Raw genomic sequence first — 13,074 nt, forward strand, 5'->3', positions numbered from 1 at the left:
GCGGACAGCCCAGCTGCATCCCTCCCGCTGGAATCCCAGTGAGGACTGATGGACCATTAATTGTAATTAACTAATTATTCCTGCTGCCAACTAGCGGAGGAGGCGGCTGGGGGCGGGGAGCCCCTAAATGACTCAGTCGTGTTTACAACATGCAAACCCATTTAAGAGCTTGTAAAGTCGCTATAAACGGCTCTGTGGTAACAGAGGAGTAACGACCCGGGTCTCCAGCTGCCGCTGTAAGGATGGTTGGCAGCATCCGGGCGCAGGGACCGGGTTCTGAGATCCAACAGCGCCACCTAGAGACCTTGTTCCAAAACGCTCTGCAGAAGGGCCACCGCTCCGATCCAGGGCCGGGACACGACAAAGTCTGAGCCGCCCACCCACAATGGGGAAACTGAGGCCCATGCGAGGACAGGGCCTGGCCCTCGGCTGCTCATCTCAGAGTCTAAATGGCCGCTGTGACAGTTTCCATCCCCTACGACCTCGAGGTCTCTGAAAGGCGACTGTTCAGGAGAGGTTTATGGGCCGGTGCCCTCCCCCCACTCTCTGCTCAAGGGCTGTGCGCGTGACCCGCCGGCAGGGACATCGACTAGACACACGGCAAGGCAAGCAGTCTGGGGCCGAGGCCGGAGCGCGGGCTCAGACCCCGGTTCGCTATTCCCTCTGTCGCGCCACAAGAATAAGAATTCCATCAGGTCCCACTGATGGGGACTGTCCGAGCTCTGAAACAAGTGCGTCACCTGTGTGATCTCGTGGGTTCACGATTGTGACAGAGATCTAGTGAATCTGCCCATGCACAGGCAGGACACAGAGCCCCCCAGGGTCGCCCCCCCCCAAGACCTGGCGCACAGCTGGGAGCAGATCCCCTCCTCGCCAGTGACTGCCTTGAGGGGCGGGAGGAGACTCCAGCTGGCTTTTTTTATGAGGGACAGGAAGGACTTAGGAGGGGGACTCAGATGGGACCTGGGTTGGCCCAGAGAGGTGTCCCCAGCAGCCTGGTCTAACCGGCCTCTGTGAGGCCGTCGCCTGGGAGGACACGAACGTCCCCGGCCACTCACCCACAGTCATGCCATCCATGTAGCGTTTGATGATATCGAAGGAGTCCCGCAGGTTCCCTTCAGTGATGTCGAAGATGATGTCGGCGTGGTTGGCAGGATACACGGGCATGATGGCCCGGAGAAAGATGATCTCTGCGGGAGGGAGGCACAGCTTGGAGCCCCTGGAAACGTGCCCTTGGGTCCCGAGAGCCCAGGGCCAGCGAGCCCCGCATGGAGAAGGCAGAGGGGTCCGAGGGCTCACAGGTCATCACCTAGCCGCCTTTTGATCAGTGGGGAAACTGAGGCCTGGAGAAGCTCTGGGTGCTCCCTGAGATCCTGCGGCTAACGAGCAGCCGTGGCAGGGCTGAGGCACTGTCATTAGTCATAGATCTTCGTGGAGCTGGGGAGAAGGGAAGGGGGGGTGGATGCGGGGACAAAGGGGAAGAGGTCAGCAAGGGTAGGAGAGCAGGGTGGTCTCCTGTCCCATGGTGATGTGGGTCAGAAAAGCCACTTCTCAGGGTGGGCTGGGCAGTCTGGTGGCTGTGTCCATCTCCCTGGCTACCCTGCGTAAAGCAGGACCAGGTGCCCTGGGCTGGGGGCACAAGGCCCCGGTTCTACCCCGGCTCTGGGCGATCTGGAGGTGTCTTCTCTCTGCGCCTCCATTTCCTCATCTGTAGAGTGAAGGAGGGAGACCGCCAGTGCCCACTAAGGGTCCTTTCAGCCCTAAAGGTCAAGGTCAGGAGTGCCTGGGCCCCAGATGTTAATAGACATCCCCAGCCACACTCAACTCTCTGTAGAATCCACTCCCAGACCAGCACTGCCCGAGAGGCCACAAACCGGCTCTTAGGGGTTTGGGAAGGGTTTGTCTGTGGTTTGGTGGAACCTGTCATTTGGCACAAGACAAACACCAGTCAGTGATTTCCTCCGATCCAAGCCCCTGCCACCCTGCAGAGATTCTGGGCTTCTCCTTTTTCTAGAAGAATGGGTCAGTGGAGGGGGGGGGGGCATGGGCCACCCGCTCTTTCAGGCAACCATATCCTTGGGGAGCCCCTCCTGCCCTCAGCGCTCCCTCCAACCCCCACAACGGAGAGCTGTGTTCTGGCCCGTGCTCCCGTGGCTCTGTGGGAGGCTACCACAGTGTGCAGACGTGGAGTTCGGTCATGCTGGCTCAACTGCGCCTCTTCCCTGGGAGGGCCAGGGAGCCTGATTGCTGTGCCCCGGAGCCCGACCCTGAGCCTGATATCCCGGAGGCCCGGTCCACGTTTGCCCCATGAATCAATCATGGTGAGCTCCTCCCAAGGCCAGGGATGAAGACGCCACAGAGGAAGGGGTGGCTGGAGACCACAGCAGCCTCAGCACAGGGGCCGCACTCCCGGGAGCAAGGCGTCCAGGTGCCGGGAGGGTGCCGCGCCCCAGGTCCCACCCCCGCGGGAAGGGGGTTGTGATGGCCGGTCTACACAGCCGGCCAGGAGCCACCTGCAGGGCGGGGCTGGGAACCCTGACTTACTCCTGGGCTTCCTGGATCCAGTCTAGCCCTCGGTCTCCACAGTGACCTTTCTGTATATGTCCATAGCATCAGGCCCGGCCCTGTGATGGCTCCCAAGAGCCTTGCAGTGGAAACCTCCACCCCAAGTTAGGGCTTATCCTTCCCAGACTGTCTCTTCCCAAGCCTCTCCCACTCCAGCCAGAAAAACTTGGCTTTGTTCCTCCAATATCCACCGCCCCCCAAACTCACCTCCAGACCTTTCCAGATGAGTTCTCCATTTGGCACTTTCCACTCTCCTGGCTCCCCACTTTCACTTCTTACCTCCTACTGACAACATGGGCCCCGGCATGGAAGTCACTTCCTCCCAGAAGCCCTCCCTGATGCCTTAGTACTGGGCGCAGAGTCAACGCTCAACAGCTGTTTGCCGAGCAGCTGTGACCCAGAAGAAGCGTTCTCGTGAGCAGACAGCCAGGCACGGGCCAGCGTGGTGCCGTGCGCTCTGGGGACCCCGGGAGCTTCCGAGGCCACTCCGTGTCTTTACCAGGGTGTAGCTCCTTGGCGGCCGAGCTCTCGGCTCAAGCTCCACTCACCTTCAGGGCGGGTGAACTCCCGGAAGGTGGGCAGCGACACGACGGTATGCGAGATGGTGTGTACTGGGTCCAGCACGCAGGTGACGTCGTTGGGACGGCAGGACTTGACGCAGCGGACGGTGTCTGTCTTCTCCTGGCGGAGCCTGAGGGGAATCACAGCACAAGGGGCGCATGGGAAAGTCGGAACTGCCCCTCCCCCAAAGACCCAGGCTCCACGAGGAGCTGCAGGTGGCCAGGCGGGGGCCCTGGCACTCCTGACCTTGACCCAGAGACGGCCCCACCGGAGAGGCGCGGTGGCCTCCACAGCCCAGCTGCTTGGCGGGGCTGCCGCAGAGCCCTTCCTGCCAACTGGACCGGGGTCTACACCCCGATGTCCATCTGCCCTGGCGATGGGCAGGTGAAGCTCTGCTGTTGGCCCAACCGCACGGGCTGGGCTGCAGTTTCCGCCACTGCAGATTCACGGGCTCGACAAGTGTGTGTTGAAGCCCTACTGGGTGTGAGGCACCAGAGACGCCGAAGCAAACATGGGAGACGTGGTACGGCCTCCCCAGAGCCCCCAGGCAGGTGGGTCACGGGATTAGGATACGAGCTGCAGGCATAGTGCCCAGCTCAGTGCCCGGCACGAGGAAGTCAGACCCCCAGTGTCATGGGACAGACTGGGAGTGGGGAGAGGAAGGAGGGGCCTTGTTTGCCAGACAGATTTTAAATCCTCCTTATTGTAAAATAAAACACAAATGCAAAACCTACCCAGAACAAAGACGCTGTTTAGTGAGTATTACGATCGCCGCTCAGGTCAAGAAAGAGATCCTCCGTCTGCCACCCGAGACCCCTTCATGTGCCCGACCAACCTCAGCACCCCTCTGCGTGCCTGCCCCCTCCCCAGGACCCCTGTCCTGATGGTGCCAGCGTCGCCCACCTGGCTTTCTTTATGGTCTGTATCACACAGGTGCACGCCTCGAGACACAGCTGTTTCGATTTGTCCGTGAGAAGAACGTGCTCTCAAGTCCTTTCTAATCTACGGGTTTCCTCTGTCTCTTCATTTCCCAGAAGCTGATCTGTTAAGGAGCTGGAAGTCTCTGAGCGGTAGAGCTTCCTCCAGGTGGGCCCGCCTACTGCACCCTCATGGTGCTATGCAGCGAGTCCTTCTGTCCTCTGCGGCACTGGCTGCTGGATCCGGACCCGATCAGATGCAGGCCCGGGCCCTTTGGCAAGATGACAGTTGGTGGCATCTCTTCTATCGAGGGGCACCTGGTGTCTGGTTGTCTCTCTCTCTGTGATGTCAGCCGCTGTCGATGCTCGGGGCCCAGACCCGCTGATTCATCGGGGATTGCAAAATGCTGGTGTTCTGATTCTGTCGTTTCTTTTCAGTATGTTAGTTGGAATACTTCTGGAAAGAGTGCTGCCCCCATACGCGGTCTGGTTACAGGGGGCATCGTTCATAGAAGAAAAGCAAGATCAATGCCCGACTCTTGCCTTGTTTTTACAAGTTTTCAGGATCATGAATTTTCTCTCTCTCTCTCTCTCCATCATCACCCAGAGCATACCCGTTGATTTTTTTAAAAATATCAGTATGGACTCATGGATTTAAACCATTTGATGGATTTCAATCCATTGCAATTGTTATCCTTTGCTGGAACTCAAGCTTTCGCCTCTTTGGTCAGAGGGAAGATCAGAGCGGCTCCAGGAATCTGTAGCTCTTTTACTCTATGTCACAACAGGGAGGTCCATCTCATCTTGTACCTTTCCTTCCCCAGCTACTTCTCCAAGAAGTCTTGGGTTTGTTTGAGTTTTTTTTAAATGGAAAATGGTATTTCAAGACCACACCCTAGGTACCAGGTATGGTGGGTGCTGCTGGCTTCGCCCTTGCCTCCAGGCCTCTTCGTGGATTTTTAAAGGTAAAATATATCATGAGTTCCTACTTCTATTTCTAATTCAAAACAAGAACCACACGGTCTCTTAATCTCCTCTATATTACAAAGGAATCTCTTTTCTTCCATGACAGAATCCTGGCTCTTAAGAACACAGGAGACAATAGAATATTCCACAATTATTAATGTAATTATTCCATATTCTGACACTTTAGTCTCAGAAGAGCAATGCTAAAATTATCACCACTGACATAAGTACATAAAATAATGTTTGTCTGGCTATGTCCTCCCTACTCTACCTGCACTTTTTAACAGATGTGCTCTTTCTACATCGTTTGAGCGTATAACAAGTCACAGAATACGATTTCCTTATAACACTCACTTGGTTGTAGCTGGATGTGTAACTATGCCTAATGCTTGCACAGCAATACTTTTGCATGTTGGTAATACTTTGTGTCCATTGTGCACACAAGTCTGTTTTGTTGGGTGTATAATCTTGGCCTATGTTTTCTTGAGGATCCTAAGTATTCACCTTCTTCTAGAATAAGTGTTGCTGGGAAGAAGTCTGATGTCAATATAATTTTTCCCCTTCGGCATTGTTGCTGGTTTTACCTAGATGCCTGCTAGATGTTTTGTCTTCTCTTTCTTTCATGGTCTGATAACTTTACAAGACTATGTCTTGGTATTTGCAGCTCTGAATAGGGATGTTCAGGTATGCTTTGTGTTTTTTCAATGTCAATTTTCAAATCTTGTTTATTTTTTATTTCTGGGAACTTCTTTGAGTTACCATTTTTTAATACTTATTTCTTTCATTGTTGTGGGCTCAGTCCTCAGAGATTTCTATTATCTGTGTGTTGGGTCTTCTTTGTGTGTCTTCAATGTCTTTCACTCTCTCTTTAAGCCCTTTCATCTCTTCTATTTCTTTTTTGATCTGTAAAATTTGTCTTCTTCTCGGCCACTCTTTCTCTCAAATATTTATTTCGGCGGTTGCTTTTTGCTATAATTTTAAATTACTTCCTGGGTTCCGTCACTTCATTTCTCAATTTTTTCCTAATTCTGACTTACAGTTTTTGTCCATTTTCGACCATTTTCCTAATGCTTTTACTTTGTTTTGCTATAGGTTACAGTTTTGATATAGATTTGGAGCATAGCTTTCTAGTGTGCTTACATTATGCAGAGAGATGTCATTCCATTCCTTTTCATCCTTTCTCTTACAATAATTTTATATGTGATTCAGCATTGATAGTTTTTGGTTGATCATTTCCAAGTGAAATTAATTATCCTGAAATTTTAGAAAAAGACATATTTACAGCAGCTCTTCTGCTTCACAGAGCTCCCTTTTCTGTCATTTGCAGCAACTTGCTTTCTAATATTCCTCTACATTTACCTGGATTTTCTTTATCTGCAGTCTATTGTCTCCTTCCTATTCAACTCTGCATTTCACATCTAACAGCTTTTCCATAGTGTGAGATCCTGACCTTAAGGCAAATCTTTGCTGGCTCAATTCCAAGAGTTTCTAGGGGCTAGATGGCTCCATTCCCTCTACACGTCCACGAGCTCTTCACACGCACTGCAATGGAATGAGTAAAGTGTCTCCCAGTCTCAGCCACTGCTCCAAAATTTTTCTATTGTATTTTCTAGGGAATGCCTGTTGACTCTTCTGGAGTCTTCCACCGCTTTCTTCTGCACAGGTGCTAAGACCATGCAGATGGACATGAACTGTATCTTGGGGGTCTTAAGGATATCGTGTCACCTTGTTTAGTTGGCATTGTCTTCCGTGATTTGTCCAACCATCTGTGTCTTTTGGGTTGGGATCCAGAGAGCTTCAAACACTACCCCGCTGCATCTTCCCAGATTCTGTGTGCTAGAGAGTTCTCACACATCGTCTCATTTAATCTCCACAGCTTTTCCCCTCTATACCACACTGCCTCCCTCTTTAGCTAATAAAACGTCCCATTCTCTACCTGGGAATGACAGAATAGGGATTGTATCCTGATTTCAGAAATAAGGCTAGACTAATAGTCTGACCAGCACTGACAAATCCTGGAAATCCCACCCTCTTCACAGCATTTGAGGCAGCAGGGGGGGCAGGGTTTCAGAGAAGATTCCAGAGCCAGGCTGCCTGGGTTTGAATCCCAGCCCCACCTGATACCAGCTGTGGGACTTTGGGCAGGTTACTTGTCTTCTCTATGCCTCCAGGTCTTCCATGTGAAATGGGGGAATCATAACAGCATTTTCCTCACAAGGCTGTTAGGAGGGTTAATTGAGTTAAATGCTTGGAGCAGTGCCTGAGCCTCAGTAAACAGTACACGTGTTAGCTATCATAGCTATAATTATTATCATTATAATAATGACAATCATGATTATTATCATTTGCCCTTGGGAGCTAGAGTTAGTACAGTGATCGACTCAGAAGAACAGAGGCCTAAGAGTTAGTCAGAGGTGATGACGGTGACCTTGGACACATTCAAACCCTCTGAAGCTTCATTTCGCGTTTAACTCAAGGTCCAAATGAACACTCAATTCCTTCCAATGACTGAAGAAGCCAACACTTAGTGACTGCCTACTATATACACCAGATAATGCCTCGTTTGCAAATGCAAGTAATCTTCAAAATAACCCATAAGGGGGCCATGAAGCTCTGAAAGGCCAATGACTTATCTATGACTTGGAATAGTTCATAAAACTAGTAAATGTCAAGGAGGACATTCCAACTCTTGTTTCTTTTGTTATATTTCTGCCCTGCATTATCTCAGCAGCACGAGGAAGGACAATCACGATGTAGCCCCAAGGAACTACAGGGTAGACTTGAGCCTTCAGGTAATGCAGATATAGCCCCTCGTGTGTTCTCAGGCACAAGACAGCAGAGGTGTCCTAAAATGGAATAGGCCACCTTAAGATGTAGGGAGTTCCACAAAGGAGAGGACAAGCAAACCTGGAAGGTCCGTTGGTGGGAATGTTGCAAAGGGGACTCTGGCAAATCCTGTAAGGTCACTGCATGACCTCTAAAGCCCTTGAGAGCTTTCCCCCACTTGATACTCCTATGGACATGAAGGAAAAATGTTTCTTCCAACCTGAATAATCTGGATCATGATGAAAGAATAATTGAATGCAATAACTAGATCCCTGCTGTAACACACTGACTTCACAGAAGGTGATATTTGAACTGAGCCTTGAAAATATCATCCATTCATCCAACCATCCATCCATCCATCCATCCAACTGTCCATCTATCCAACCATCATCCATCCATCCATTCATCCATCCATTTATCCATCCATCCATTCATCCATCCATCCGTCCATCCATCTGTCCATCCATCTATATGTTTATTCAGATGTTTGCTGAACTTGTTCTAGGCCAAACACTCTGAAACTGTAGAGAATACAGACATAATCCCTGTCCTCAAAAGTAGGGGTAAAAAAAGTACAGTGCAGTAGGGGTAATAAAAAGTACCAACCATAAGATAACAGCGAAAATGTTCAGATGGAGTATGTCCGGGGCTATGAGAGCTCAGATTAAGGAAAGTCTTCACAGAGGACGTGATCTTTGAGCTCGCACTTCAAGGAGAATAGCAGTTTGCAGAAGGATGGCATGGCACATGCAAAAGCCAAGGGCAGGCACATTCAGGGAAGGGAAGCAACGCTGCACGGCTAGAACAAAGAGGATGAGCTAGGATGAAGCTAGGAAGGTGGGCAGCGCTTTGAATGCCATTCAAGAGAGTTGAACTTCATCTCTTCATAGAAAAGAACCACAGAAGGTCCTAATGAGAGAGGGACATCACCAGACCAGGCCTTCAGAGGGGGTTCTCTAGCTGTAGCTTGGAGGATGCACTAGAAGATAGGATACTAGGAGCTCGTCCAGACCAGACATGATCAGAGAGAGGTATGGGAGACAGATTGGAGGCTTGAGGTGACCGGCTAAAAGTGTGCCTGGTTCCGTGGCAACTTCATTGCTACTTCTGTCAAAAAGGACAGAGCAGTTTCCTGTATGTCCATCTCCCCTACCAGACGGCAAGGCCAGGACACCCTCCCCCGCCAACTTACATGTCATTGTAGAAAGGATCTTAGGATCCCGCAATAGCCTTTATTTGATTCCTCTGTGGCGTTCTGCCCTTCCCTCTTGTTTCTGCTCAGAAACAGCATCAGCAGTCACAGAAAATGCTAGAGACATAAGCCAGTGTTGGCAGAAAGTCATCCTTTCCCTCAACAGACATGGACAGAGCACTTACTATGTGTTAGGCACCTCACCAGGAGCTAGGGACACATCACCAAATGAGAAGGAGCTGGTCTCTGCCATCACAGAAGCTTCTGGGTGGTGGAGAAGACAGATGTGAAACCCAGACACACAGGAAGTACGAACAGTGATAAGCATAACGAGGAAGTATTATGAGAAAGACCCATAGAGGAGACAACAAAGCCAAGGGTGCTGAGGAAGGCCTCACTGAGAAAGGAATGCTTAAGCTGAGCTTCAACCAACTTTCAAGCCGAGGGTGCAAAGCACATGCAAAGGGCCTGAGACAGCAAAGAACTCAGCAGTGTGGCTCAAGGGAAGTGACCAAGGGGAGAACAATTCACAGGCAGGCTGGAGATGCAAGCAAGGATGAAGTTACACAGGGCCTGAAAGGCACTCTGGGGCCTTGTGACGATGGTTTGGCTGGAATCATGTGGGGAAGGTGAAGAGAGGCAGGAGGGTCAAGGCCCATGCTGAAGGTGCTATGATAGAAAGGAATAGTCTGAGTTGGGGAATCCTGTGATGCCAAGGTTCAAATACCAGCTGTGTGACCTCGGGCAAATCACTCACCCTCCCTGAGTCTCCATGGGGATGAGACACCTGCCTTGCACCCCCGGAGGTAATGCGCAAAGGGCCCGAAGCATGCTCAGTGGTTCCCACGAGCAGGCACATTTATCGTGTTGTCCTTTACTGCCTTCTGGCACGGGGGCAGACCCCCCAACAGAGGCAGAACCCCCAACGGAGGCAACCAACCTTATTTAGGCAAGAGCTGCAGCCAAGATTCTACACCTGTGTCCAGTGTTTTTCCACCACAAGTTCAGGCTTCTCATCAAGACAAACAGAAAAGAGGCTTGAATCTCAGAATCGAGTTTTTCTGACTCCAGCTCCATGCGATACAGCAAGGAAACCAAGCAGGGCCAGAAGCCCTGGTCCCGTGGCCCGGCTCTGCCACAAATGGGCCACAAAACCCTGGCCAAGCCCCCTCCCTTCTCTGGGCCTCGGTTTCCATGTTTGTAAAATGAGAGAGGAAGGAGCTCAATGGCCTCAATGATCGCCTCCTTCTTTGGGCTCAGCACAAAATGGAGAAGAGATGTTTATATGAAATGATACAGGTGAGCCTCCTTCTTCCCACCCTGGGGCTCCCTGGTGAGGTATTCGGTGACCTCCATCAACAGGGACCCCCCCCCCCCCATGCACGCTACCGTATGACAAACACTTCTCTGTCACCGCACGGGGGTGTGGCCGGGCAATGGCAGGTGCCTGGCGCCCCCGCCCCCGCCGAGTGGTAAACAGCGCAGAATCCCCACCGTGCAAAATAAAACCAAGGCACGCGAGGCACGCTGTGTACGGATCGCCTGCTACGACTTTATTAAAATCCCGGAGGGGAGGGTTAGGAAAGCGACAAGAGGGAGCCCCCGGCGGCCCAAAGCAAGTGCTCAGAGCTCTGCGGACACAAAGATGAAAAGCTTGGCGACAAAGGAGCTGATGGTGCCGTGGCGGTAGAGGTCCATCTTGACGGTCAGGAGCAAGTCCCTGGGCTCGGGGACAGGTTTGGTGAGGGCCACCACCCCACTGTGGTGGCTAACCTTCCGGGTGGTGAAAAAGCCCTCCTCGTTGCCGCCGGTGATAGCCAGCTGCATGCTGTCCCCCGGGACGGTACTGGAGGGGCCCATGCGGAAAACGACCGCGGGCACTTGGATGTTGGTGGGGAAAGAGAGATGGTAGTGCGTTATTCTCAGAGGCAGCTTGGGGCACTCCTGATTCTCATGGCAAGGCAAGCGCTCGCAGCGGCTGCAAGAAAAGTGGACAGAGAGACAAGAAGAGGGTCAGAGCAAATTCAGCAAGCGGAGGGACAACAGAGCGCAAGGGAAAGCGGGGGGGCTCGCTGTGCGGGGCCTCCCGCCACCCCATCTGGCCAGTTCGGCCAACAGGAAGAGCCCCCCTCACTCACCTGCGGGAGGCGCCGTGGACCTCCGGGCCGCTGACTCAGCCACTAGCCTCTTCCAACACCCTCAGGGGGCGCTGGCTGGCTGGGGCCCAGGGCTGCGCCGGGAGCGAGGCGTGTTCCCTCTCACTGGCCGAGCCCCACCCCGGGCCACGCTCACCAGGCACGCCCTGCCCCGAGTGTCGTCCAGGTGCCTGGCCCCTCACCCAGACAGTGGTCGGGGCCATACAGGGCTCTTGGCGGGTCACAGAGAGGACCCGGAAGTGATCATCTCGGCCATTAGCAGTCACGGCTGCCGCCATCTGTCAGGCGCTTGGACATTCATCATCAAGCTTTCTCTAGTGGGAACACTGGAACTGCTCTGGGGCCGTGGGTTGAGTGCCATTCTTCAGATGAGGAAACTGAGCCCGGAAGAGTTCGGGGCCTTCCCAAGGTCGCAGAGTGAGTGAGGAAGCCAGATTTGTGCTCTGGCAGGGAGGACTGTTCCTCCGCCCCCTCGCTGAGCCTCGTGCCCCAGGCGCAGGTTCCTGTGGGTCCACAGGGACAGCCAGGGCTTGGAATGGAGGAGAAGACAGGTTCTAACTTGCTGTGACAGGATGGTGGTAGTTCCTAACTTTCTGTGACAGGATGGAAAGAGGTTCTACCTTCCTGTGACAGGATGGGGAGAGGTTCTGACTTCCTGTCATAGGTTCTAACTTCCTGTGACAGAATGACGATAGCCTCTAACTTTCTGGATGGAAAGAGGTTCTGACTTCCTGTTATAGGTTCTAACCTCCTGTGACAGAATGATGATGGCTTCTAACTTCCTGTGATAGGAAGGAAAGAACGTCTAACTTCCTGTGGTAGGTTCTACCTTCCTGTGACAGGATGGAGAGAGGTTCTGACTTCCTGTGACAGAATGGAAAGAGCTTCTAACTTCCTGTGACGGGATGGGAAGAGGTTCTAACTTTCTGTTATAGTTCTAACTTCCGGTGACAAGATGGTGATAGCTCCTAACTTCCTGTGATGGAGACAGAGATGGGTTCTAACTTCCTATGACAGGATGGGGAGAGGTTCTGACTTCCTGTCACAGGTTCTAACTTCCTGTGACAGAAGGGAAAGAGCTTCTAACTTACTGTGACAGGATGGAAAGAGACTCTAACTTCCTGTGGCATGTTCTACCTTCCTGTGACAGGATAAGGAGAGGTTCTGACTTCCTGTCATAGGTTCTAACTTCCTGTGACAGAATGACGATAGCCTCTAACTTCCTGGATGGAAAGAGGTTCTGACTTCCTGTTATAGGTTCTAACCTCCTGTGACAGAATAATGATGGCTTCCAACTTCCTATGATAGGAAGGAAAGAGCGTCTAACTTCCTGTGGTAGATTCTACCTTCCTGTGACAGGATGGGGAGAGGTTCTGACTTCCTGTGACAGATGATGATAGTCTCTAGCTTCCTGGATGGAAAGAAGTTCTGATTTCCTGTTATAGGTTCTAATTTCCTGTGACAGAATGATGATGGCTTCTAACTTCCTGTGATAGGATGAGAAGAGGTTCTAACTTCCTGTGACAGGTTCTACCTTTCTGTGACAGGATGGGGAGAGGTTCTGACTTCCTGTGACAGAAGCGAAAGAGCTTCTAACTTCCTGTGACAGGATGGAAAGAGACTCTAACTTACTGTGACAGGATGGAAAGAGACTCCAACTTCCTGTGGCATGTTCTACCTTCCTATGGCAGGATGGGAAGAGGTTTTGACTTCCTGTTATAGGTTCTAATTTCCTGTGACAGAATGTGACAGAGCCATCATCATGGCTCCTAATTTCCTGTGACAGGATGCAAAGAGACTCTAACTTCCTGTGACAGGTTCTACCTTTCTGCGACAGGATGGGGAGAGGTTCTGACTTCCTGTGACAGAAGAGAAAGAGTTTCTAACTTCC

General features: G+C 51.8%; 1 protein-coding gene across 2 annotated transcripts in view; it reads right to left on the reverse strand.

The window, feature by feature from the left end:
- Window positions 1–13,074, reverse strand: part of FBLN1 (fibulin 1) — a 78,717-nt gene that overhangs the window by 18,704 nt on the left and 46,939 nt on the right. Inside the window, exons 15-16 of one of the 2 annotated variants that reach the window (XM_046010966.1) lie at window positions 3,114–3,256; window positions 1,059–1,190 (exon numbers count right to left, since the gene is read on the reverse strand). In XM_046010966.1, the coding sequence (XP_045866922.1) occupies window positions 1,059–1,190; window positions 3,114–3,256 (275 nt within the window). Of the gene's footprint in view, window positions 1–1,058; window positions 1,191–3,113; window positions 3,257–10,559; window positions 11,006–13,074 lie in introns of those variants that run through there. The other variant, XM_046010967.1, reaches the window with a different exon arrangement.

Source organism: Meles meles, chromosome 7 (assembly GCF_922984935.1).
Source record: "Meles meles chromosome 7, mMelMel3.1 paternal haplotype, whole genome shotgun sequence".
NCBI classification, from domain to species: Eukaryota; Metazoa; Chordata; class Mammalia; order Carnivora; family Mustelidae; genus Meles; species Meles meles.